The following is a 23,965-nucleotide window of genomic DNA, read 5'->3' on the forward strand; positions in this document are numbered from 1 at the left end:
ACAGAGAGGAAGGGAGAGAGATAGAGAGTTAGAAACATCGATGTGGGAGAGTCATCGATTAGCTGCCTCTTGCACACCCCCTACTGGGGATATGCCCGCAACCAAGGTACATGCCCTTGACCGGAATCGAACCCGGGTCCCTTGAGTCCCCAAGCCGACGCTCTATCCATTGAGCCAAACCGGTTTTGGCAAGCTTAAAGTATTTGCTGAAGCATGATATATCCTTATTTTATGTTATGTATATCTTATTTTTCTCACCCATAATGTGAGAATATTCTCATTTATTACCTATAAGTGGAGGGTCATGGGTAAAACAAAATCCAAGATACATTTGAAAAAAGGAAGATCTGTGAGGTGTGGATGAAGTTGTAAAGCATGTATTGGATAGGGTTGAGTTGGGAATGAAGGAAGGTGATCAGAAAGAAATAACAATAAAATGTTACATTTGTAAAGCTTTTAAAGACATCAAAGCCCCTTTTACATGATTTCATTTAATTAGCACAAAATCCCAGAAATTAGAAAAAAATAGAGTGAGAAATTAGTGGGGGTAAAAAATACCATCTCACCTTTACAGATGGGAAAACAAGCTCAAAGAGACTAAGTAACTTGCCCAAAGTTGTACAGTATAACAAATGGTCCTAATTAGACTTAACTCAGGTCCATAACTAATAATGTGAGTATAATGTTATGTATGACATAAATATAACATTGAATGAGGTAATAATAGAGTTGAAAATCAGATTGAGTATAATTTAAAAAGAATAATTTGAGATTAAAAGGCAAAATTGTAAATTGAATTAGTAAATTTTTGAATTCTTATCTTTTGAGTCGGGCCTAAGAAAAGTCCAGAATTTTGTACCTCTAACCAGGAATGAACATTATAAAATGAAATCTATACCAGCAAGTTTCTGAGAATATTAAGAAATTAAAACATATCATTTTTATAAAAGAATAAAAGGACCTATGTTTCAATAGAGAAGGGAAAACAAAGTCAGACAGGCATTGAGATTGCTCTGTCTTCTGTGGATTTGCCAAAAATATCAAAAGCAAACCACACAAGGAAGAAATGATATATGTAAAAATACTTAAGTAGAATAGAACAAATCTTAGAACCATTAAAAGACATTCACAAAAAAAAAATTACACGATACAATTGGCAAGTGCTGACTTAGGAATTATACTGTGATAAGCTTGATTATGAATTTACTTGGGATAGCTCCAAACGATAATTTTTCAGATGCCAGGAAGAAAAGAAGATGATGTAAGCTTAGGGAGTAGGATCACTTATGGTTTACTTTGGAAAGAAGATCTGGAAAGAGAGAGAGAAAAAGAGAAAGAGTGAGAGAGAGTGCTCTTGGCTTGATTTTGTGGTAATACTGTTAAGCAAGCCAGAAAAAAAGTCTGTTAAGTTGTATTTAGAAATGAAATGATCACTTGAGATAGCATAGCTCTATAATTAAAGACATATTACAGGCTTCTATATCAGCGGAGGGAGATATAAAGCAAGTTAGGGTGTGGAATGCTGTGAGGTGGACTGGTGGCCAGTAGAAGCCAAATGAACCATGCACCTGCTCAGAATCCTCATCTGGAAATAGAGGGAGGGAGCTGGCATCTGGGGAAGGGCAGACACCTGAATTCATCTGGAGCCAAGGAGAATCACACTGTGGGACAAGATGTTTAGAACACCTTAGGGAAGTGTTTGTAAAACAGCTTCTTGTTTAATTTGTTATGTGGCAGGCAGAGTGTGTCCCTAGAGCACTGGTTCTCAACCAGGGCAGATTTTGCTTATTAGGAGACATTTGGCAACATCTGGAGACATTTTTGGTTGTTGCATCTGGGGGGCAGGTGCTACTGGCATCCAGTTGGTAGAAGACAGGGACAATGCTAACCATCTACATTGCATAGGGCCATCCTCACAACAAAGAGTTACTGGGCCCCAATGGTGATCATGCCAAGGCTGAGAAAGGCTGGCCTACAGCCAGAATAGATTGAGCAAGCAGAGAAGGAAGGTGAAATTAAAGGACCTCCAAAACATCCAGTCTCAGAACATTAGACAGAACGGTCAGTTTAAGGATTAAGGGGGTAAACAGAAGAGAATACCTATATATATAAAAGGCTAATATGCTGTGTCCATCCAATTGGTAGCTATGACATGCACTGACCACCAGGGGGCTGATGCTCAACGCAGGAGCTGCTGAGCTGCAGTGACTTGGCAGTGGCGGTTCTCAGGTGACACACCCAGAAACTAGAGAGGAGGGAGCCCAATTCTTCACGGGGCCACACAATTCCACCATTGCCTGTTGGTTATGTTGTTGCTGGGGCATTGTCAGCCCCAAATCTGGTTTACTGCACACTTGCATTTGTGTTCCACAGCCTGTACCACAGCAACTTTGCAGAGTATCCTCTCGCACTCTGGGACTCCTCAGGGGATATTAGAGAGCCAATTTGGGCCTGATCCCCAAGGGCCAGGCTGAGGGAATCCACCTGCCAGAGGGATGCCACTCACTCTGCAGATGCCCTTCCAGCCCTGGTGCTGCCGGCAGGGAGGGGCCAAAGGAGGTTGGCTCCGGGGCATATCCAGCACTTCTCACCCAGTTCCACCCTGCTGGCCACCTTCTAATTAATTTCCCTTCGATGTGCACGAATCCGTGCACCAGGTCACTAGTGTTAAAAGAAATAGCAATGAAAACCACAAGAAGAAAAAGACCTTTTTTTTTTTTTTTAACTGATTTAAATATTTTTAAAAATTCTAGCTTAGATGACATCAACCATTATCTTCATGATGTGATTAAATAAAATAAATTTGCATTATTTGATATTTCCACCCCTAGCTCCCAGCTCTCACCTTGACCTGATCCATAACAGGCATTCAATGATATTAATTGGATAAATGATTCTAAATTCATATTTACTACCTGATCCAAATATCAACACTATTAAAAATTTTTAAACCTGTAACGAACTTAATATGAGCATTTTCTAATAAGAAACATGATCTTAAAGATTTTTTAAAGATGTCTATGAGATGTTAAATGTCTTGCTCACATTGCATGGAGTTGAACAAGACCCAAATCTTCTATTTTTCAATGTGCAGGTTCATTTTATTTCATTATATTATTCCCAAAATATTGGGTCCTCTTTTCGTTTTTTGTTTTTATCTGATCTCATGATACAAAATTAAAAGCTGATGTTAAATTGCCTCTGAAAAAATAACTATTCAGGAGACACTTTTACTTTTTTAACCAAGAATCTGGAAGCAAGAGAGCCATCTACAATAGGGCTCCTAAATCACACGTGTCATATGAGGCTAAATAAATAAATAAACCCCAAACTAAAATCGCTACCTAGAGACTGATCACTTCAAAGGTTTGTTGGCTTATTGATGTAAGAAACTGATTTTATTTATTTATTTTTTTGTATCGGCATATACGGGAAACCCTTAAGTTACCATAGATTGCAAAAGTTTGTAGGTCAGTTATTTGGAACACAGAATGCATTTCCCCACAGAAACCCAGGACATGGTTAGTTTCCCAGAATGTCGGGCAGAAGCTCATTTAATCCACAGTGTAACACAATGCTACTGCAGTTCCACAGCCAGCGGGACAAGGGTGTTGGAAGCAGAGGAGTGGAGAAAATGAAACTCTCTTCTTCTCTGGAGGCTAGTCTGCAGCAACCCTTAAAAATTCGCAGTTTGATTTTGGAACCTTTCCCCTTCTCTTTCTGCACATATCCCCCTCTTGGGTCTTTCTCCTAAACTGCTAGGTGCCCAAGTACCCTCATTTCCTATTTCCTTCAAAATTGCCTATGTTTCTTTAATTCCTATTGAACTCTCTATCTTTTGTGTGGCTGTCGTAGCGAGATGCTAAATATTTAATAATTCACAATAACAGTGTAAGACAGGTAGTGCTTTAGTCAGTCTAGAATCACATGTGTCTTTTTTAAACACATTTTTTATTGATTTCAGGGAGAGGAAGTAAGAGGGAGAGATAGAAATATCTATGATGAGAGAGAATCACTGATCGGTTGCCTTCGGCACACCCCCTACTGATTGATCCAGCAACCTGGGCAAGTGCCCTGATAGGGAATCAAACTCTGACCTCCTGGTTCATAAGTTGAAGCTCAACCACTGAGATACACTGGGTGGGGTAAAAAAAACAAAAAAACAAAACAAAACAAAAAAAACACCCCACATGTGTTTTTAAGGAAGATATATATTAACATAGGTAAACCTTTACTTAGTGAAACTACAGGGAATATCTGAAAGTGATATAAAAATAAAGCCAGTATCCCTGTCCCTGGGGTAAGCTCCATTATGCTCTTACTACCTTTCCCGGCTTCCTGCTCGGTGCCTTTAGCTCTGGAGCACGCCTATAAACCTCAGGCATTGCCCCACACTGCTCCTCTGGCAGGAGTTAGGGATCTCTAGAGGTCACTAACAATTGGTACTGTGAGTCACTGATTGGGAAGTCAAAACCTTCCTGTGGCTGTGAGCTCCTGATGTTTCCTGTAGGATATGGAAGCTGACCAAACAACCTTAGAGAGAAAAACTCTCCGAAGAGCCATGTATTCAAGAGAAGCCAAAGCCCAAATGGAGGATGAAGATGAAGGTAGATCTTTCTTCTTCTTACATTTGAAATATTCATAAGGGTAATAGGATGTGAGGGTTTTACTTTGGCAATGGACACGTGAGTGTGCCACTGAGGAATAAGCCTCTTTGCAGGGGAAGAAGAGCTCAATCAAATACAGAATAGTGAAAATGAAATGAGTAGGAGTGAAGTGAAAGTTGTATGTAATCAATCATCAGGCATCTTGAGGAACTTCCCATAGTGAGTCTTGGTACATTTGTGCTGTGTGAGAGAGTGCTAAAATGAGTTTTTTTCTGCCAAAAGCATTTAAATGTTTTCAGCCTAATAGTTGTATTTCTGTAACTTTGAAGGAGATTTTTTTAAAATTATATTTTTTATTAATTTCAGAAAGGAAGGGAAAGGGGGAGAGAGATTGAAACATCAATAAGTCATTGATTGGCTGCCTCCTGCACACCCCCTACTGTGCTTTTGGCCGGAATCGAACTCGGGACCCTTCAGTCAGTCAGCAGGCTGATGCTTTGTCTAGCATCAGCCTGCTGACTGACTGAAGGCTGAGGGAGATTTTTGTATGCTTTATTATGGGATAATACAAATTCAATCTACCTGTTGCCTATCTGAAGTATAAACAAGTGTTTTGTATGCAGAGGAAGAAGAGGAAGAAGATGAGGATGACAACATGTCCACAGTAATGAGGCTCAGGACTAAAATGCCATGGAAAACCTGTTGGTGCTATCTCACTTCTGGAGGATTCTTCTTGCTCTTTCTGATGATTTTCTCTAAGCTTTTGAAGCATTCAGTCATTGTAGCTATAGACTACTGGCTGGCCACATGGACATCGGAGTACACTGAAAACAATAATAGGGATGCTGATCAGGTACAGTGGGTTTTGGGTTTAAGTCACCAAGGAAAGGTTGAGATGATACTTTTTTTTTTTTAATCTAGTTAGATACTAATAGCCCAAATGTTATAGGATTGTTATAGTGATTCCCTAAATTAATTAGAACAGGACATGTCAAAGTAGGATCTATTATCATCATTTTTATTTTTAAAGTTATAATAAGAAACATTTAAAGATGATGTTTGGATTTAGATTCAAAGGAATTATATACACACTAGAGGCCTGGTGCACAAATTCATGCACAGGTGGGGTCCCTAGGCCTGGCTGGTGATCAGGGCTGATCAGGGCCCTCTTGCCCAGTCCCAATCAGGGCAGGGTCAATCAGAGCCCACTGGTGGGCGGGATGGGAGGTTGGCTGGCTGGCTGGGGGGAGGGACCACAGGAGGTTGGTTGGCTGCAGGAGGTTGGCTGTGGGAGCACACTGACCACCAAGGGGCAGCTCCTGTGTTGAGCATCTGCCCCCTGGTAGTCAGTGCTTGTCATAGCAACTGGTCAACCAGTCGTTCAGGTTATTCTGGTCATTTGGTCGTAACGGTCACTTAGGCTTCCATATAAACACACACACACACACACACACACACACACACACACACACACACGAGGCCTGGTGCATGAAATTCATGCATGGAGGTTATCCCTCAGTCTGGCCTGCACCCTCTTCATTCTGGAATGCATCAAGGGATGTCTGACTGCCAGTTTAGGCCCAATGCCTGTGGGATCAGGCCTAAACTGGCAGTTGGACATCCCTCTTGTAATCCAGGACCGCTGGCTCCCAACTGTTCACCTGCCTACCTGCCTGATTGCTCCTAACCACTCTGCCTACCTGCCTGCCAGCCTGATTGCCCTAACTGCTCTACCCTGCCAGCGTGATCCCAACTGCTTTTCTCTGCCAGCCTGATTTCCCTAACTGTTCTTCCCTGCTGGCTTGATCCCCCTAACTGCTCTCCTCTACCTGCCTGATTCCCCTTACCAGCCACATGCGGCTCTTTGGCCCCTTGAGTGTTCTAATGCCACTTCTTCAAAATAGACTCACCCAGGCCAAAAACTGGCTTCTGTGCAGGGGCCATGAAGTTTCAATCGCACTGTATGTGCGCTCATGTGGTATTTTGTGGAAGAGTCACGCTCAAGGGGCCAAAGAGCCGCATGTGGCTCGCAAGCCGTGGTTTGCTGACCACTGCCCTAACTGCTCTCCTTTGCTGGCCTGATCTCTCCTTACTGCTCTTCCTTGGCTCCACCACAATGACTTTGTCTGGAAGGATGTCCAGAAGGTTGCCTGGAAGATGTGCAGTCTAATTAGCATATTACCTTTATTAGTAAAGACATGGTGTGTGTGTGTAACATATATATGGGACTGTGCTGTTGTTTTTCTGATGTTATTTGATATTAACTACCCATACCCATGAATTAGCTATTCCTTCTGAGATTAGGGATAGAGAGAATGAACACTGCAATATAGAAATTTAAGGATATTTCAAACCTGAAAACAGACACTTCATCTGTCCTTAGACAAGCTTTGAAAAAGAATGAAAGAAGCAAGTGGGAACTTGGCCTTAGGATTATGGTGGGGATTTACCCCAAGTCTCAAAAATTGAAGTCCTTCAACTGCCTAAATTGATGCAAGATAATGAAGTTGATAATACTGTCTGATTTTGATACTGGTGTTCTAGTAAGAAAAAAAATCAGTTGATAATTTCATGTGTTTTTGTGTGTTGGTTGCTTAGAAGGCCTACTATGTAGCTGGATTTAGCATACTCTGTGGAGCAGGTATTGTCCTCTGCCTTGTTACATCTCTTACTGTAGAATGGATGGGCCTCACAGCTGCCAAAAATCTTCATCACAATCTCCTCAATAAGATAATCCTTGGACCAATAAGGTAAAAGTAATTATTTTTTACTATCACATAAAAATATATATTCATATTTAAATTTAAGTGAAATGTGAAATTTTAAAGGTTTTTTTTCAGTCTTTAAACAAATGAATAGGGACCTTCTCATTTTCATGACTCCAAGATGTCTGTCTATTCACAATGCTCAGGTTCCAAATAGTTTAGTATTGTCACACATTTCAATCTGTTTATTGCCTAGGTTCTTTGACACCACACCCCTGGGACTGATTCTCAATCGCTTTTCAGCTGATACAAATATCATTGATCAGGTGAGTGTCTGAGTTAGTTCCAAAAAAAAGTTCAAGAATTTTTTTTTAGTATAAGCCAAGTAACATTTTGAGGTAAACCATAATTCCTCTTAACAGTAGAGGATTTATAACACTTAAATGGAAACCTATTTACATTCATAGCAATATAATAAATAGATGATTTCTAGAATAAAATCTTTAAGGAAAACATTAATTGAAAACAACTTATGCATATAGAAGGGAATATTTAGAGAATCAGCATGAAATAAGTAGAAACAGCAGGGGATAAACTAACATTTAAACTCTTTATTGTAAAAAGAAATGATTTTGATCAATGTTGTATCTTCATTCACAGTAGAGTTTGTTAAAGTTGAGTTGATGTGGAGTGTCTCCCAGAAGTAAATAATACAATGCCAAGCTGTCTTAGATGACCTTTACTTTTATTAGATGGACTCTTGAATGAGAGAAGCTTTAGATGGTGTGGTAGTTTAAGAAAATTCAAAGGATAATCAGTTCAGTCTTGGGTCCTTAGGCCTTTAGAAGTTTGTCCTGAAATTAAAGACCTCAAACCCTTAGGGTCTTTAAATTCAGCCCTTGCCTCTTCAGCTCTTCCAGAATGGTCTTAGAACACCTGAATTACCCTCAATTTAGAGAAAGAATGCTTGATGCATGCAGCTGACTAAAAAGTACATGGACAAATAAGATGTATAGCATAGTGCTTTTTATAGAAAGTCCACAAGATAAATAGGTAGGTAACAACTGACCAATGACAAGTAGGTATATAGATGGATAAATATACTAAACTACAGGAAGTAAGTAGAGTTGGAGTGATGAATTGCTTACAATGAAAATGTTTCTATTCTACTTTCATAATTAACTAAATAACATCACAACATAAAATGAATATCTTGCATTATAACTAATGTGTATTTGAGCTAAAACATTTTTCTTTCAACCTACCTTCATAATAGCACATTCCTCCAACTTTGGAATCTCTGACTCGCTCAACGCTGCTCTGCCTGTCTGCCATTGGCATGATTTCTTATGCTACCCGTGTGTTCCTGGCTGCTATTGTGCCTCTTGGAGTTGCCTTTTATTTTATCCAGAAATACTTCCGAGTGGCCTCTAAGTAAGTAAACCAATGTTCTATTCATCTTCAAAAACCTATATATTTGATGTATTGTGAACCAAATTTACTATAATGTTTTTTAAGATAAAGTATGGAATTTGGAAATGCAACCTATTTTTAGCCTAATGAAGCCTATCCTGATGTTGGAGATCTATTATAATTTCTGTAACGTTGTTTCTGTAATGGGTTGACTGAGTCTTACATAGCCCTGGACATATATTGACATCTGGGTTGATCTATTGAATTTTGAGTCCACAGACTGTCAAATTTTTAATACCATGGTCCTTTTACTGAACATGACATTGGCAAAAACAAAAACAAACAAACAAACAAAAAAAAACACAACAACTTACAAAATTCAACTTAGTCCCAAAAAATAAGTGAGTTAATATTATTATATTACCAAATGGGTAAAAGATTTAAAAATGCTTTAAAAACATTCTGTAAAAAATACAGTACAAGTTAAAAAAAAAAGATTAAAGAGATAAAACAGAGTGATGTCTATAAAAGTAGATCATCTTGAATGCTGTAACTTTAAGAGATTGGAAACTTTCAGATTGGATTATTTAATACTAGAGGCCTGGTGTATGAAATTCGTGCATGAGTAGGGTCTGTAGGGGTTGGCTGGCAATCAGGGCCCATGGGCCAGGGCCTCCCTTCCCAGGCTGACAGCTGCTGGCTGGGGCCTTCCTTGTTCTGTGCCGCCCCCTGGTGGTCAGTGCACATCATAGTGAGTGATTGAACTCCTGGTATCCTGGTTGAACTCCTGAGGGGACAATTTGCATATTAGGCTTTTATATATATATATAGATGTACTTGAGTATCCAGCCAAATAAATGATAGCCAAGGGTTTTAAATTATTCTATTAATATGGGATTTGTAATATGCTGAGATATTGAAAGGCAAAATGAAATATAGTACCAGTTGTTTTGAAATGTCCAGTTTAACTTTGAAGTCCTGCTACAAATAGTTCAGTAAATGTTATATCATTCCAATAATCATATTATTTCAACATTTATTAAGCATTTACTGTGCTGCAAATAATTGTGTGAGCCATGGGGCCAATGAAGAGATCAACATGACAAGAAACTGTTATGAAACAGTTTTGGGGGAAGATACAACATATTAAGTGCTGAAATAGGAAGGAAGACATTGAGTTTATTCAGTAAACTAAACATATTTTGTAGTACTTGAGGCAGGGAAGTGTAAAAAAAATCAGGAATTATACGAAAAGGCAAAAATATAGTTGGAATCCTTTAAAAACATCATACATCATTTCTTAATTTAAAAAAATATAGTTTCTCCTTGAGGGGTATGAGTTAGGGTCCTTCAAATGTTAGAGATATGTATTAAATTTAGAGATTTTTTGTTTTTTTCAGTTCCAACTTCATCCCCTTTTCTTATAGCAAATTCAGACCAAAAGAGAGAGGCTAGTCATCAAATTCATCCTTCCTTTTGTCCCTGGTGTTGTCGTTTATGCCACTTTGATGGAGGGGCAAAAAAGTTTAGTTACTTCATTTCTGCTAGCTGTTTCCAAATCTATCCTTGCCTTCTCAATACTAAATTAAACAGCCATAACTTAACTTTAGTCACATACTTATTTTTCAGCCCTTAGCAATACAAATTGAGTACAGAGTCTAGGCAAATGGTCCTAGTCCATTCATTTAAGTTGTGAATTCTATTCATTATGAGTGGGAAGAACCTGTTAGAATTGGTAGTGTCTAAAATACAGAAAGGTTGACCATTTTAAAAGAATTAACACTGGTAATGGATTATAAGTCACTTTTATTTGAAAGCCTCTGAAAGATAGCAAGTATGACCACATGATTTTTAAGTCTCACAGATAAAAAAGACCCTTCTAGGTGCCAAGACTCTGCAGGACTCACCCATGTTCATGCTGAGTAGCTTAGGCAGCACAACAGACTATTTTGTAAACCTAAGGATAATTCAAATGGGGGATGCACTACAGGAGACACCACAGCATTTTGAATATCTAAAATCAAAGACCTAATGTATAGTTAGCTCTGTAAGTGTTTCCTTCCTACAAGGTGACAAGACCAAACTGTACTCTCACCTTTACTCACAAAATGCAGTTCTATAAACAAAAGTTCCTCCTTGCTAATTTTTTTCTTCACTACTAACCTCAATGTAGTGACCACCTGTTGCTTGTGTCAAAATTACAAATAGCCACTTAGTTTTATGTTTAAACATAGCAGAGTATTTACATTCCTTTTTATTCATTCTCCTCCCTTCTTCCTTCCTTTTCCCTCATCTGCACTTTCTAAAGTGAGCAAATCCATTTTAGAAACTCAAGAAAGACTTTGCATTTGTTTGTGGGACTAAACAGACAGCCCAGAATGGCGTGCATTGATTTTCGAAGATTATATAATAGTGCAATCAGTTCAGTTGACTCTGGCAGGTGAATGTCAATGATGTTACTCTACTTCTCTCCACCCAAAGACCCAAAGAAGTTCAAAAGAAGAGGCTGAAAAGAAAAGACAGGAATGTTTTGAAACATGTGGTATAACTCAGATTATCTTGTAGATATGCTAGTTTATGTGGTTTAAAAAAAGTTGTCATGATTGTTCATCATTATAAAAAGGGTCTAGTTCGGTCATTTGTCCACCAAGCATTCATTGACTGCCATATATATATTTATCTTCTGTATAATAAAAACCTAATATACCAAGTGTCTGGTCATCTGGTCGTGTGGTCATGCTGTTCAACCAATCAAAGCATAATAGGCTAATGATATGCTAAGGCCGCTCAGCTGTTTGCTATGACATGCCACCAGGAGGCAGACACTCCAACTGGTAGGTTTGCTTGCTGCTAGGGTCTGGCCCAATCAAGACTGAGCAAGATGGGCTGTACATGCCCTGGAGCCCTCCCACAACCCCTCCCCAGCTGGCCAACCTCCCTTGTCTCTCCCCAGCCCTGATCATGCACTGGTAGAGGCCCTCATCCTGGCCTGCACCCTCTCGCAATCCAGGACCCCTTGGGGGATATCAGAGAGCTGGTTTTGGCCCAATCCCGCAGGCCATACTGAATTCATGCACTAGGCCTCTAGAGTGTGTGTGTGTGTGTGATGGACTTATAGGACTTCCCTATTTTAAACCTAACTAGCATTACACTAATTTAGAACTTTGTAAAACATCTCTTAAATAGACTACCTAACTCACTCATTGTCTTTCATCCTTTACTTGTCTCCCAACTTCTGTTGCTTAAGCACAGCTCTGATCACTTTATTTCTAGTCATCAGTGATTTTTCCAGCCTACCCAGGCTCCTCTATAATCTAGTCACACCCATTTTTTTATATAGCCTTTTCCCACTACAATATCCCCACAGGATTCTGGGCACCTGCCAGATTGAACTTGCCAGGTTCTTTAATCTTCTGTGCTTGCTCTTTTCTTCCATTGTCTGTTTGGTTAAAATCCTCCTTATGCTTGAGGTTTGGCCTAAATTCAACCTCCTGAAAAAATTACCCATCTCCTATGTATAGATTAATTGCTCATTTCTCTGTGTTCCCTTAGGAGTTTACTTTAGCTGTTATACAAAGCTGATAATTTTGTACAACACGTTATATTTAGCTTGGACCAATATTCATTATATACTCATCTTTCTCTTCCTCTTTAGACTGTAAGCTGCTGGAATTTTTGTTAATTGGGCGCTAAAGGAAAATAGTTACAATGCCAAATAATAACCTTAATTTAGAATTGACATGGTGGTCTTTGACCCTGAAGACATGTGAAGTTTATTTTTGCACTTCTCTCTGTCCTAGGGACCTCCAGGAACTTGATGACAGTACCCAGCTTCCTCTTCTTTGTCACTTCTCAGAAACTGCTGAAGGACTCACCACCATTCGGGCATTTAGGTGAGTGAATATGTTTTCATTTTGTTAATTGATTTTAAGTCTCATAGATAAAAAAGACCACATCATCACAAATATTTATCTACTAATAACTAATGCCTGCTACCATTTTTTTGGATATCCACTGTGTGCATAGTGTTCTCTTATACTAGAAGAAAATGAAGCAATAAATAATCAGAGTTAGTTTAAGGACCTGAAGTTTAACAAGAATAAAGAAAGAAGGAAGCACAACCTTGGAGAGATACTAGCTGTGTGATTTAGGCCAGGCTTTTAAATTCCCTAACCTCAGTTTCCTCATTTGTGAGATGGGAAAATCAACTTAGTTTCTTAGGATTATTGAACTAACTGATATAATGCATGTAAAGCATTAACCAGTGATTAGCAAAGCAGTACACAACAAAAATGTTAAAATAAGTCTATTAATAATAAAAGAAATATAATATCAAAGTTATTTAGGACTTAGTTTCTCTTTTGAAATATGTTTTTATTAATTTTAGAGAGCGGAAGGGAGAGAGAGAGAAAGATAGAACTATCAATGATCAGAGAGAACCATCGATCGGCTGGGCTTAATCAGTTTCTTTTAATGTTGGTAAACAGAGTAGTAATCCAAGCTTTTGATAAAGAGTGTTTACTTAACACTCAAAAAAACCTTGTCCCTGTTTTTCCTGTTCAATTTAGTCATAAAAGAGGGTGGTGGCATCATTTAATCTAGAAAATTGACATTAAAAGTATTAGATCTTTCTGCAACCTTAAATGAAAATGTGTATTGATTTCAATTAGAGATTTTTTTCTAACCTGAGAAATACATACATATAAGTCCAAAAGTAAAATATAAACATACACTCATCCACAACATGTATCACAGAATTTCCACATAAATAGGTTTCATCATTAAGCATTCATATTTTTTGCAGTTGTTTTTCAGTACATTTTTCCCATCAGAGTGTGCAATGACTTTTATTGGAGATGGCAAAACTATTTATTGATGCTGAATGGTGATATTAAGACAAAATGTATTTACTAATAGTAGCCAGCATTGACCAATGGTGCTCATAAGTACACATTAAAGATTACATTTTTCACCTAATAAGTTCTTTTGATTTCATTTACATTTTGAGTGTTGAATACATGTGAGGTATACACAGCTCTTGCTGTGGAGATATACAGACTACAAACAGCCTTTCATTTCCATCACAGATAAAGATCATATGGAAAATAGGTCGGAGAACACAATAGGTGGGGGCAAGCAGTGACTGGATTTAGGCAAGATGGCAGGTGGCTCAGCAAGAAGTTGAGGAGTTCAGCATATAATAGCCTCTCTTTTCTCAGTGAAGAACAGGGGGATTATTTTCTGAGAGTGATGAGGACTAGAATCAGGCAAATTATCTTGAAGGTTTAGCATGAAAGAAAACTTGACCAAGAGTCAATGCTTAGATGTTTCATATAACTCCTTTACTACCCTGTTTCCCTGAAAATAAGACAGTGTCTTATATTAATTTTTGCTCCCAAAGATGCGCTAGGTCTTATTTTCAGGGGATGTCTTATCTTTCCATGCACTAGGTCTTATTTTCGGAGGATGTCTTATTTTCGGGGAAACACGGTAGATACACGAGCAGAATGCAGCATGACTATTCCTAATTCTACATGAGAAAAATCCCAGGTAGCTGTTAGAAGAACAAAGCATGGTACCTGTTAACCTTCAAGGCTTAAATTATGACTGGCCAAAACAAAGAAGGACCCCACTTTTGTGTCAAAGTACCTGCATCCTGTTTGTCCAGGTTTAGAACTTGCAGTGTTCATTTTCAAAGTAAATATCGACTACCACAAATATCAGCACCATTAAACCAAAGGAGGTTTTAAAATGTGTGGATGGTCCTGTTCCCATGAATACATTTGTAGGATCTTTGTGTTTGGTACTTGTGGCGAAGGATCAAACACATTGTTTTCCATCTATTTCTTCCTTCTTTCAGGCTCCCCAGAGTCCCCAGAGCCTTCAACTCCTTTGGAAAGTCAGTCTTTACTGATTAGACTGCTTTTCCTCCCCTGCATTCAGAGTTCGTGGTGTACTCACATGCAGCAGTCAACTCCCTCAAGAAGTTTCACCACGAACGTATCACAGTTAAATTAGACTGAGATTTCAGTGACCTTTCCTATTATTTTTTTGTCTGACAGAATAAAGGTCTAAGAATGTTCAGAAGATGAGCTGGATGTGGATGAAAAGATACAGGCTGAGTGTGTCAAAGTTTCCATTAGGAAAACAGAGGGTTTCTTGCCAAATAGAAACACACAGAAAGAATGTTCGCTGCATTTCCACCCCTCCCCGCTCACTGCTGCTTCAGACTGTTGCCAAGTCCATTTACAAACTCTTTAAAAGTGTATCTGAAACCATATCCCCACACTAAAGGAAGAGAGGAGTCCCCAGACAAAACACTGTCAGAATGGAGTGTTTGATGTTCATCTCAAATGTAGTCCGCTGGCGTTGGTCCAACTGGTCCCACTTCTAATCTCTCTGTCACCACGGTGCGCTAGGGAGAGCACCCTGCCTCGAGCCCCTGAGGCCTTTGAGGGTTTTTTCAAATTTCTTTGCCTTTGACCATGCTATCCCCTTTACTTCAAATACTTTGTCCTCTCTTGTTCACTGAAAATTTTAATTCATCCCTTAAAACTTCTCTCAAACCACTCTCACAGTGGTCCTTCATGAAACCTTACTTAATTCTTCTCTCTCACCTGCCATCCCATTCCCTGGCATCCTGATCCTCTGGACAGTGTAAATCATCCTCTTCTTTTATGTTCATGTAGCATTTTGTGCGTAGGACCTTTATAACCAGCTTCTGTGTTGCACCGTCCTTACTTGTTAACACCTTATTTACCTCCTCCACAAACAGCGGATTCCCCAAGGGCCGAAGTCATGTGTTATTCATAGGTACATTCTAATGCAGTGGTCGGCAAACTCATTAGTCAACAGAGCCAAATATCAACAGTACAACGATTGAAATTTCTTTTGAGAGTCACAATTTTTAAACTTAAACTTCTAACACCACTTCTTCAAAATAGACTTGCCCAGGCCATGGTATTTTTTTTTTTTTTTAATTTTTATTGATTTTTTTTTTTTTTACAGAGAGGAAGGGAGAGAGATAGAAAGTTAGAAACATCGATGTGAGAGAAACATCAATCAGCGGCCTCCTGCATACCCCCTACTGGGGATGTGCCCGCAACCAAGGTACATGCCCTTGACTGGAATCGAACCCAGGACCTTTCAGTCTGCAGGCTGATGCTCTATCTATTGAGTCAAAAACGGTTTTGGCAGGCCGTGGTATTTTGTGGAAGAGCCACACTGAAGGGGCCAAAGAGCCGCATGTGGCTCTCGAGCTGCAGTTTGCCAACCACTGTTCTAATGTGTTGGTGCTTGCTAAATGTTTCTGAATAAATGGATGAAAGTGTGCCTACCATTGCAAGAATAGAAAGAATGGCCTTTATATGGGTAGATCTATTTACAGTTCATATTCACTATCTCAGTAAATTTCATGATCCTATGAACCATCCCATCTTTTAAGTATTCACTCTACTCGTCCCTAAAAGGGTGATCATGAGGGTAGGTGTGTTGCTGGTACAGCTTGGTCCTGTCCCAGGGTGTTGCTGTTCAGTTCAGATCCTCAGTGCCTGGCATTTGGGTCAAGGCTACATAACTCAAAGTGAGGTCATGATTTGGCTTTTGATTGCAGAATCCTTTGATTATTTTAGATCAGATGTTACTGTCTGACTCAATTATCTGATTTATCTGGTTTGGCATATTGGAGTGATCAGGTCAGTTGGGCAGATATCAAATATCTGCTTTATGTTGGCCTGTATGGATGGTTTCACGGGTCAAGTGAACACCCCACCCAGACTTCTTCATTCTTCGACATAGTGATGGTTTATTATAAAGTTTTACAAATTGATTTGAACATTTGGGGGGATGTGGGGCAGGCAGCCTTTTATCAATCAGAAATCACTGCCGGGCTGTCAGATAAAATTTGGCCATTCCTTGCAAACACAGTGTGTAGACAGGAGATCTATGTAAGATCAGCCATGACCCCAGAGAGTGAATAAACCACATTTTGCTTTGGCATTTCCTCCAACCTTCAAATCAGTTATTTTGATTATATTATCCAGCTTTCCATTGTTTCTGTTATTCAGAGGAAATAATTTTAAAATGAAAAGAGACTATTTTTGTGATTTAGAAAAGATTTCTTACCATGTAGCCTGAGCTGCTGTGAGAGTAGTTTAGATGTTCAAATGGATAAGATTTTTTTTATTTTCCTTAATAACACAAGTTACTACATATAATTTGGTCTGATTATGTTGTTCACCAAGAATGACCTTAATTTGGCCAGGGATTAATATCTAAATTGTATGTGTCATAGAACCCTGTAAGCACCACAGAATAAGGATTCCTTCTACGCAATGACCATTCTTACAAATAGTTTAGAACTTTGAGGCATAAGATATCTTACTGAAATCATATAATTCTTCTAAGAACATCATCTATCTCCAAAGACCCTATTTCTTTTTCATGTCATTCTACTTACATTTTTTTTTTTTTTTTGGTTCCCAGAAACACCAGGCAAAAAGAGAAATTTAGGACTATATATTTGCTTGCTACCAAAGCATAGATTCCCATCTTGTCTGGTTCTCATCCAGCACCTCCCACCTAATTCTAACCATGCTATTTGGAAAAGTAAAACAGCCCAGCTGGTGTGGCTTAGTGGTTGAGCATCACCCTATGAACCAGGAGGCCAGGGCACAGGGTCAGGGCACATGCCTGGATTGTGGGCTTGATCCCCAGTAGGGGACTTGAAGGAGAGAGCTGATCAATTATAGAAATATCTCTCTCTCACTCTCCCTCTCTGAAATAAATTTAAAGTAAAATGAATGCAATAAAAAATAGGTAGGGTATTTTACATTTTTGTACAACTTATTCTCATTTGTGTAAGGCCCTTGCAACATAGATTATACCTTGTTTCCATGGCTACAATAATGATGTGGAAATTTATGAAATGATTATTAATAGCACTTTGTCATCAGAAAGATTCCTTTTCATAGCAAAGGTCTGAGAAATGAAGGAAACACTGGACCACACCATCTCTACTGAGAATACCCCAGAGCAGTAGCAGCTGGCCTTGATTTGGAAGTAGGAGTCATTTACTAGTCATTTCATCCCATTGGTTTGTCACTCTGTTGAGTAAATAGTGTAGTAGTAAGTGTGACTGATTTTTCTGTTTTTTATTATTTCTCCTGATGTGTGGCTACCATTATAATATTTTTGTCTTTTGCAGGCATGAAACCAGATTTAAGCAACGTATGCTGGAACTGACGGACACAAACAACATTGCCTACTTATTTCTCTCAGCTGCCAACAGATGGCTAGAGGTCAGAACGGTACGTTCATTTCATGATTTCGAAATGGAAACCAAACAGAGAACAGGCCTGATGCAAAGAGGGAGAAAGTTGTAAAAACTAGTCTGCCACTGAGATTCAGCACTAACCTCACATTTTCTGGATTTTAAAAAATAACTCAGGTTTGTTTATGTGGCAAAATAATTTTTTAGCTAATGGCAAGACAAATAGCCCAAAAAGCAAAAATTCATTCTGTGTTCATTAGTCTCTAGATTACTTAAGTTAATGGAGTGGCAAATGTTTGTAGAACTACAATCTTTTTTCTAAAGAGCAAATTTGACAAGTGAACAAATGTACTCATTTCTTTCATTCAGCTTGACAGGCCTGGAAGCGATAACGACTTCTTATGTTTTAAGTGTGTAGAAGATCACATTAGCACAAAATGTAAAAAACTGCAATTAATCATCTCTTGCCTCCCTGTGTTGTATGAAGTAGGAGAACAGGAACAAGCATTGGCATTTACAGACTTGGTCTGGAAAGTTAATCCATTTATTTGAGTCCTAGTTCCTCATCTATAAAAATATGAATAAGTTCTTCATGGGGATATTAGGATTGTTTTAATAAATCCCATAATTCAGTGACTAACCAATGCAGTCAACAAAAATCTTTTGGATGAATGAATGAATAAATGAATAGAAACAGACCTGCCCTGGTGAGTGATTCAAAAGCCAACCAGCTGGAGTATGGAATAGGAAATAGAAGACACAAGTTTTAGAAGGGAAAAGAGGATCAGTGAGGGGAAAGGGAACATATGTAATACTTTCAACAATAAAGATTAAAAATTAAAGGGGGAAAATGACAGAAAAAAGAGAAGGAAAGAGAATGTACATTTGACTCTTGAACAACATGCATTTGAACTGCATGGATCCACTATGTGTGAATTTTTTAAAATAAGTGCTGTGTGTTTTCTCTTCCTGATTTTCTTAATTGCACTTTCTTTTCTTTAACTTACTTTATTGTAAGAGTATAGTATATACTCTTACATATACATATGTATGCATATACAAAATGTGTGTTAATTGTCTTTATGTTATCAGTAAGGCTTCCTCCAGTCAACAGTAGGCTATTAGTAGCCAAGTTTTGGGACAGTCAAAAGTTATATGTAGTTTTTCCACTGTGTGGAGAGTTGGTTCCCCTAAGCTAGAGGTGTCGAACTCAATCAGAGAAGGGGCCAAAATCTAAAATCCAGCCTAAATCGCGGGCCGAATGGTTTACTGAACAGTCATAAACTGACAATGTCATAAACTGACAGCCGAGTGCAGTGATGACAGCGCGGTGCGGGCCACATTGCAAGGCCTGGCGGGCTGGATTTGGCCCGCGGGCCTTGTGTTTGACATATGTGCTAAGCCCTGAGATGTTCAAGGGTCAACCTTAGTCTGTAGACTAGTCTATGTATTTGCAGTACAGATCAGCTATTTTAGTGATCATGATGAGTTGTCTGTAGACTTTTAAAAATAATAATTATATATTAGTTTATAAAAAGAAAAAGGAGTTTTATCTGTGCTATTGTAAGAATCTCACTTTGGCAGATTAAGCATTCCTATCATATGCACGCTTTATTTGAAAACTCCACAGACCAGAAAGGGCATATGGTAAAGAGAAGTTGAAATGAAGGAACCCAAGTTAAAATCTGAGTTGTTGATGGATGGGTATAGATTGGTTTGGAATCTTAGACCTCTCCTATTCCCCCACCCACTACCACCATAAGATGTAGTGGTCATGATTTCTTACTAACTTACAGAAATTCTTTGCCACTATATTATTTAGTTATTATGTAGAAACTATTCAGAACAGAACACAATCATATTCCACATTTTTTAGATAGAAGTATTGGTTGTTGATAAGAAATTCCTTCTAGGTAGCTATGGGGGCTGGGAAAAATGTCTCCTGAATTACCTACAGGTAACATAAAGACAGATAAAGTGTTGGTTAGAATTTATAACAAAACCAAAACATTATTTCTAGATCTGGGCCAGATCCTAAATCTTTGTTTGAAACCTCTGTATTTGTTTGTTTAAATCTGTTTTCTCTTAAGGAACATACCTCATATATGAATAACAGAATTAATGATGAAATAGCTTAATGAAAGAAGACCCCAAATTCATAAGGAAAATGTTAATAGTTACCTTTGTAGGTGGTTTTCCTAAACTTGAAGATCAAGTGTTTTTTTTAGGGGGCAAGTATGTTTGCTTTGGACTTGAGGTGACTGTCTGATTTGACTGCTGTTTCTGCTCTTTAGCACTTCCTACTGTCAGGTTAATGGACAAGTGTTTAACAAGAATCTTCAAGCAAACCATATGTTCTGCTTTCATAGCCAGAATACAAGATATTAGAGCCTCTAGACTGCCAAGAAAGGGAAGGTCAGGAAAAATTAGAAAGGAACAGCAGCCAGATTCCGAATGAGTTAGTTTAGTTTGAATCCACTACTTTAACCCCCACAGGAAAAGGCAGTCAGACCTACCTGAATATAAAGGAATTCTAGTTCTACTTATAGAAACCTAAAGAAAATGCTGATGGTTCAATAGGAAGCACACAATCTGCCGCTTATTCTGTTAACCCGATGATACTTTTGTTCTTATGTCTTTTCTTTGTTTTCTGTGTATTACAATATTTTCAAGATGTACCATCTAGTCTCATTACCAGAACTATCCTTTAACACCCCCCCCTTCCCAAAAAAAATTTGCTTCTATTTCTAATGAATAAAGGTACATTTTGGCAAGAAAGTTATTGATTTATTCCAAAGTTCCAGGCATATCAGCTGATAGAAGTCAAAGTCCAAAGTCCCTTGTGTGTCATTTGTCTTCTTTATCAATTGTATTTATGTGTCAATAAGTTTGTGTGGGTATGTGTGTGTGTGTGCGCATACACACATGCACACCTCCAGACAATCCCAGGTTTACAACTTAAAACCAGTCAGGTTCACTCTCTTCCTGTGCTTCTGAGTACATTGAGAGAGAGTTTTCCTTAGAACTAGGATAACTGGAATATTAGAATATTAAAATGTTTACTTGAATATGAAAGCTACAATCCAAAAACATGTGCCACAGTAGGAGGGCTGAATAAACTAAGTAGATGACTCCTATTATGAAATAACGTGTCTCCCAATTGTTCACATACAAGTAACCTCATGACTACTGTGCTCCTGTGGACATGTCCATATGATTGGAGGCACCTTTTCAGTTTGAAATAAATGACTCTTGTGTCAGAAATATGGATTTGGGGGTACAGGGCCTTAGAGTCCAAGGTGTGAGCTGCTCTCTGAACCCCACAGCTGCATACATGCTGCTTTGTAAGTCATTGTCAAAAATAAGTAATGAAAACTTTTATTTGGCCCAATGAATCTGCATTGCTCTTATCCACAGAATTAACACAAACCCTTTTGCCATATTACTCAGAAAATTAACAAAAATATCTGCTTATAGCAAAGATTCTGGGAGTTTCCAGAGCAGAAACACAACTAAAATGGTCCAAAGAGGGTTGAGACATTGGGCATAAATCAGAAGAGGCAAGCAGGATTTCCTGATACAGATCTGGGGGTTGCACTAACTCTAATTCATGGGCTCCTCACCTTGATGGAGAAAACTTATTAAGCTTTCTGTGGCTAATTTTCTCTTTGTCTTCTCTTCCACTCCCAATTCTAACTTTCCAAAGTGATGCCATTTGAATTCTATGGACAGAACATTGAAGGGAAAGGAAGGGAGGGAAAGCAGAGGAAAAACACCTTTTGTTGAATTTGGGAAGACTCCTGAGCTCCATCCATTTTTTTTAAATTACAATCTCACTTATTTATTGATCTTTAACTCAGGGCTTTCACTTCTTTCCTGGTCTTGTTAAGTAAGAGTTAAGATGATCACACGTTACTCCCTTTCTCTGAGTAAATAGTTTTTCCTATTGAAGAGTTAGCCCTGCCCACCATATTCCTTTTGAATTGGAAAAAAGAAAAAGGTCAAAACATACTCAGATCAATAACGGACGAGAGTCAAAAAGAATAAAATAATTTGGCGGGTGAGAAAGTAGCTAGACTGTGACCACCCAGGTTGCTTTGGCAACAGAAGGGAGTGTTTTTCCTCTGGGTGCCAAGGGAAGTGGCCGCAGTTGTGTGGAGTGTGTCACTACGTCCTAACCTTTGAATGCTGCTTACGTTCTTTCGTTCGGCACAGCGTTTTCTCTTCATCCCTCTGCACTAAACAGTTCCAGTTCTTTGGCATCGGTATTGCCATTTGCAAAAATTGTGTAACTCTATCTAAAGGCTGTCTTTCCAAGGCTTTTTCTTGCTGTGTGGCGTTAGGATAAAAGAAAATTCATATCAGGAAGCCAAAAAAAAAAAAAAAGTCTTCAGAATCAACAGGCTAAAGTGAAAATAGTCTTCACAGTGAGCTTGCACAGAGTATATTTGGTGAGACAGCACAGAGCTTCTTCATGTTTTCCTACCTCCATGATACACAGGTGTGCCCTTATCTTGTAATTGGGTCACCCTAATATAGTCTCCTGCTCAATGGTCTCATAGACTTCCACATGAAGGAAAGAGGTTATGTGGCTATTAATTATTTATTTACAAGTCTGTTTTATAGGAAATTGAAATTTTTACTATAATCTCATATGTAGGTAGTTGTCATGAAATTGCTAGAAATCCGGCCAGAGGCCTCACTTTTTAAAAAATGTGTTTTTATTGATTTCAAAGAGAAGAAGGGAAAGGGAAAGAGAAACATCAATGATGAGAGAAAAAATCATTGACTGGCTACCTCCTGCATGTCCCCCACTGGGGATTGAGCCTGCAACCAAGGCATGCCGAGCACATGACCTCCTCCCTTGATTCGTAGGTCAATGGCTCAACCACTGAGCCATGCCAGTTGGGCAGGTGGCCTCACTTTTGACATGGGAATCAAAGGCTTCCTTTCTGGAGGAGAGTGTTGAATTCACAAACTCAATAGAAGTTATGACTTATCACTATACAGATAAAATGTTCTGTGATTGGGCTCTCATTGACACTGGGTAATTCGCATAGGTAGTAACTTCTATTTTCTAAATTGAATTTCTCATTCCATTGTACTGTTTTGACCACAGGTGTGTTTTTTGTTGAATTGACTGGTTAGGATGAGTAAGGCCTTAGCAATAGAATAAATGCTGCTAGTGAACCCTAAGTGTTTGAGCTCCCGTGTATGAGTTAGTCAGACCACCTGCTTACCTTTTTTAAATGTATTGCCTGTAAGCCATCTTACAGGTGACATATTTTTAAAGTGAGAAAAGGAGGTATAATTATGGGGTCACTTGGTAATTTGTTAAACTTGATAAGTTTAATGATAAATATGTGGAAAATAGAAAGCTAACATAAGTTCTTGCATTGTCTATCAATTTCACACTTCTATACTCCTTTGTTATTTGAAGAGGGGTGATTGGAATTTGGTGATTTTGCCCTGAAAATTATGGTAAATATTGTATACAAAGAAGATTCATTTCTTATCCTGATCAAGTTAAAATTCTTATCAAATGCCTATAAAAAAATCTCCATAAAAGAGCATTTTTGAGCAGTGTAATAATCCAGGAATGGGCAGGAAAGTATCTAGCTGGTAAAACTAAAAGACAGCATAAATAGCACTTTTAAAAATATATATATAAGGCTGAAACAGGTTTGGCTCAGTGGATAGAGCAACGGACTATGGACTGAAGGGTCCCGGGTAGATTCCGGTCAAGGGCATGTTGCGGGCACATACCCAGTAGGGGGTGTGCAGGAGGCAGCTGATAGATGATTCTCTCTCATTGATGTTTCTGGCTCTCTATCCCTCTCTCTTCCTCTCTGAAAAAATAAATAAAATATATTTTAAATATATATATAAGGAATATTTTTTGATAAATAAAATAATTTTGTTACAGATACTAAGCTGCAGACTTATTAGTTTTTAATCTCTCCTATCTA

General features: G+C 38.5%; 1 protein-coding gene across 15 annotated transcripts in view; it reads left to right on the plus strand.

The window, feature by feature from the left end:
* The window catches only part of ABCC9 (ATP binding cassette subfamily C member 9), a 133,136-nt gene that overhangs the window by 92,680 nt on the left and 16,491 nt on the right, over positions 1–23,965 (plus strand). For 8 of the 15 annotated variants that reach the window (XM_084877156.1, XM_084877155.1, XM_084877148.1 and 5 more), the window contains 7 exons: positions 4,511–4,607; positions 5,231–5,460; positions 7,206–7,357; positions 7,569–7,638; positions 8,589–8,746; positions 12,526–12,618; positions 17,931–18,033. In XM_084877156.1, the coding sequence (XP_084733282.1) occupies positions 4,511–4,607; positions 5,231–5,460; positions 7,206–7,357; positions 7,569–7,638; positions 8,589–8,746; positions 12,526–12,618; positions 17,931–18,033 (903 nt within the window). The remainder of the gene's footprint in view (positions 1–4,510; positions 4,608–5,230; positions 5,461–7,205; positions 7,358–7,568; positions 7,639–8,588; positions 8,747–12,525; positions 12,619–17,930; positions 18,034–23,965) is intronic. The other 7 variants (XM_084877150.1, XM_084877152.1, XM_084877153.1 and 4 more) reach the window with 1 other exon arrangement.

Source organism: Pipistrellus hanaki (genome assembly GCF_964339955.1).
Source record: "Pipistrellus hanaki genome assembly, chromosome: 3".
Taxonomy (NCBI): domain Eukaryota; kingdom Metazoa; phylum Chordata; class Mammalia; order Chiroptera; family Vespertilionidae; genus Pipistrellus; species Pipistrellus hanaki.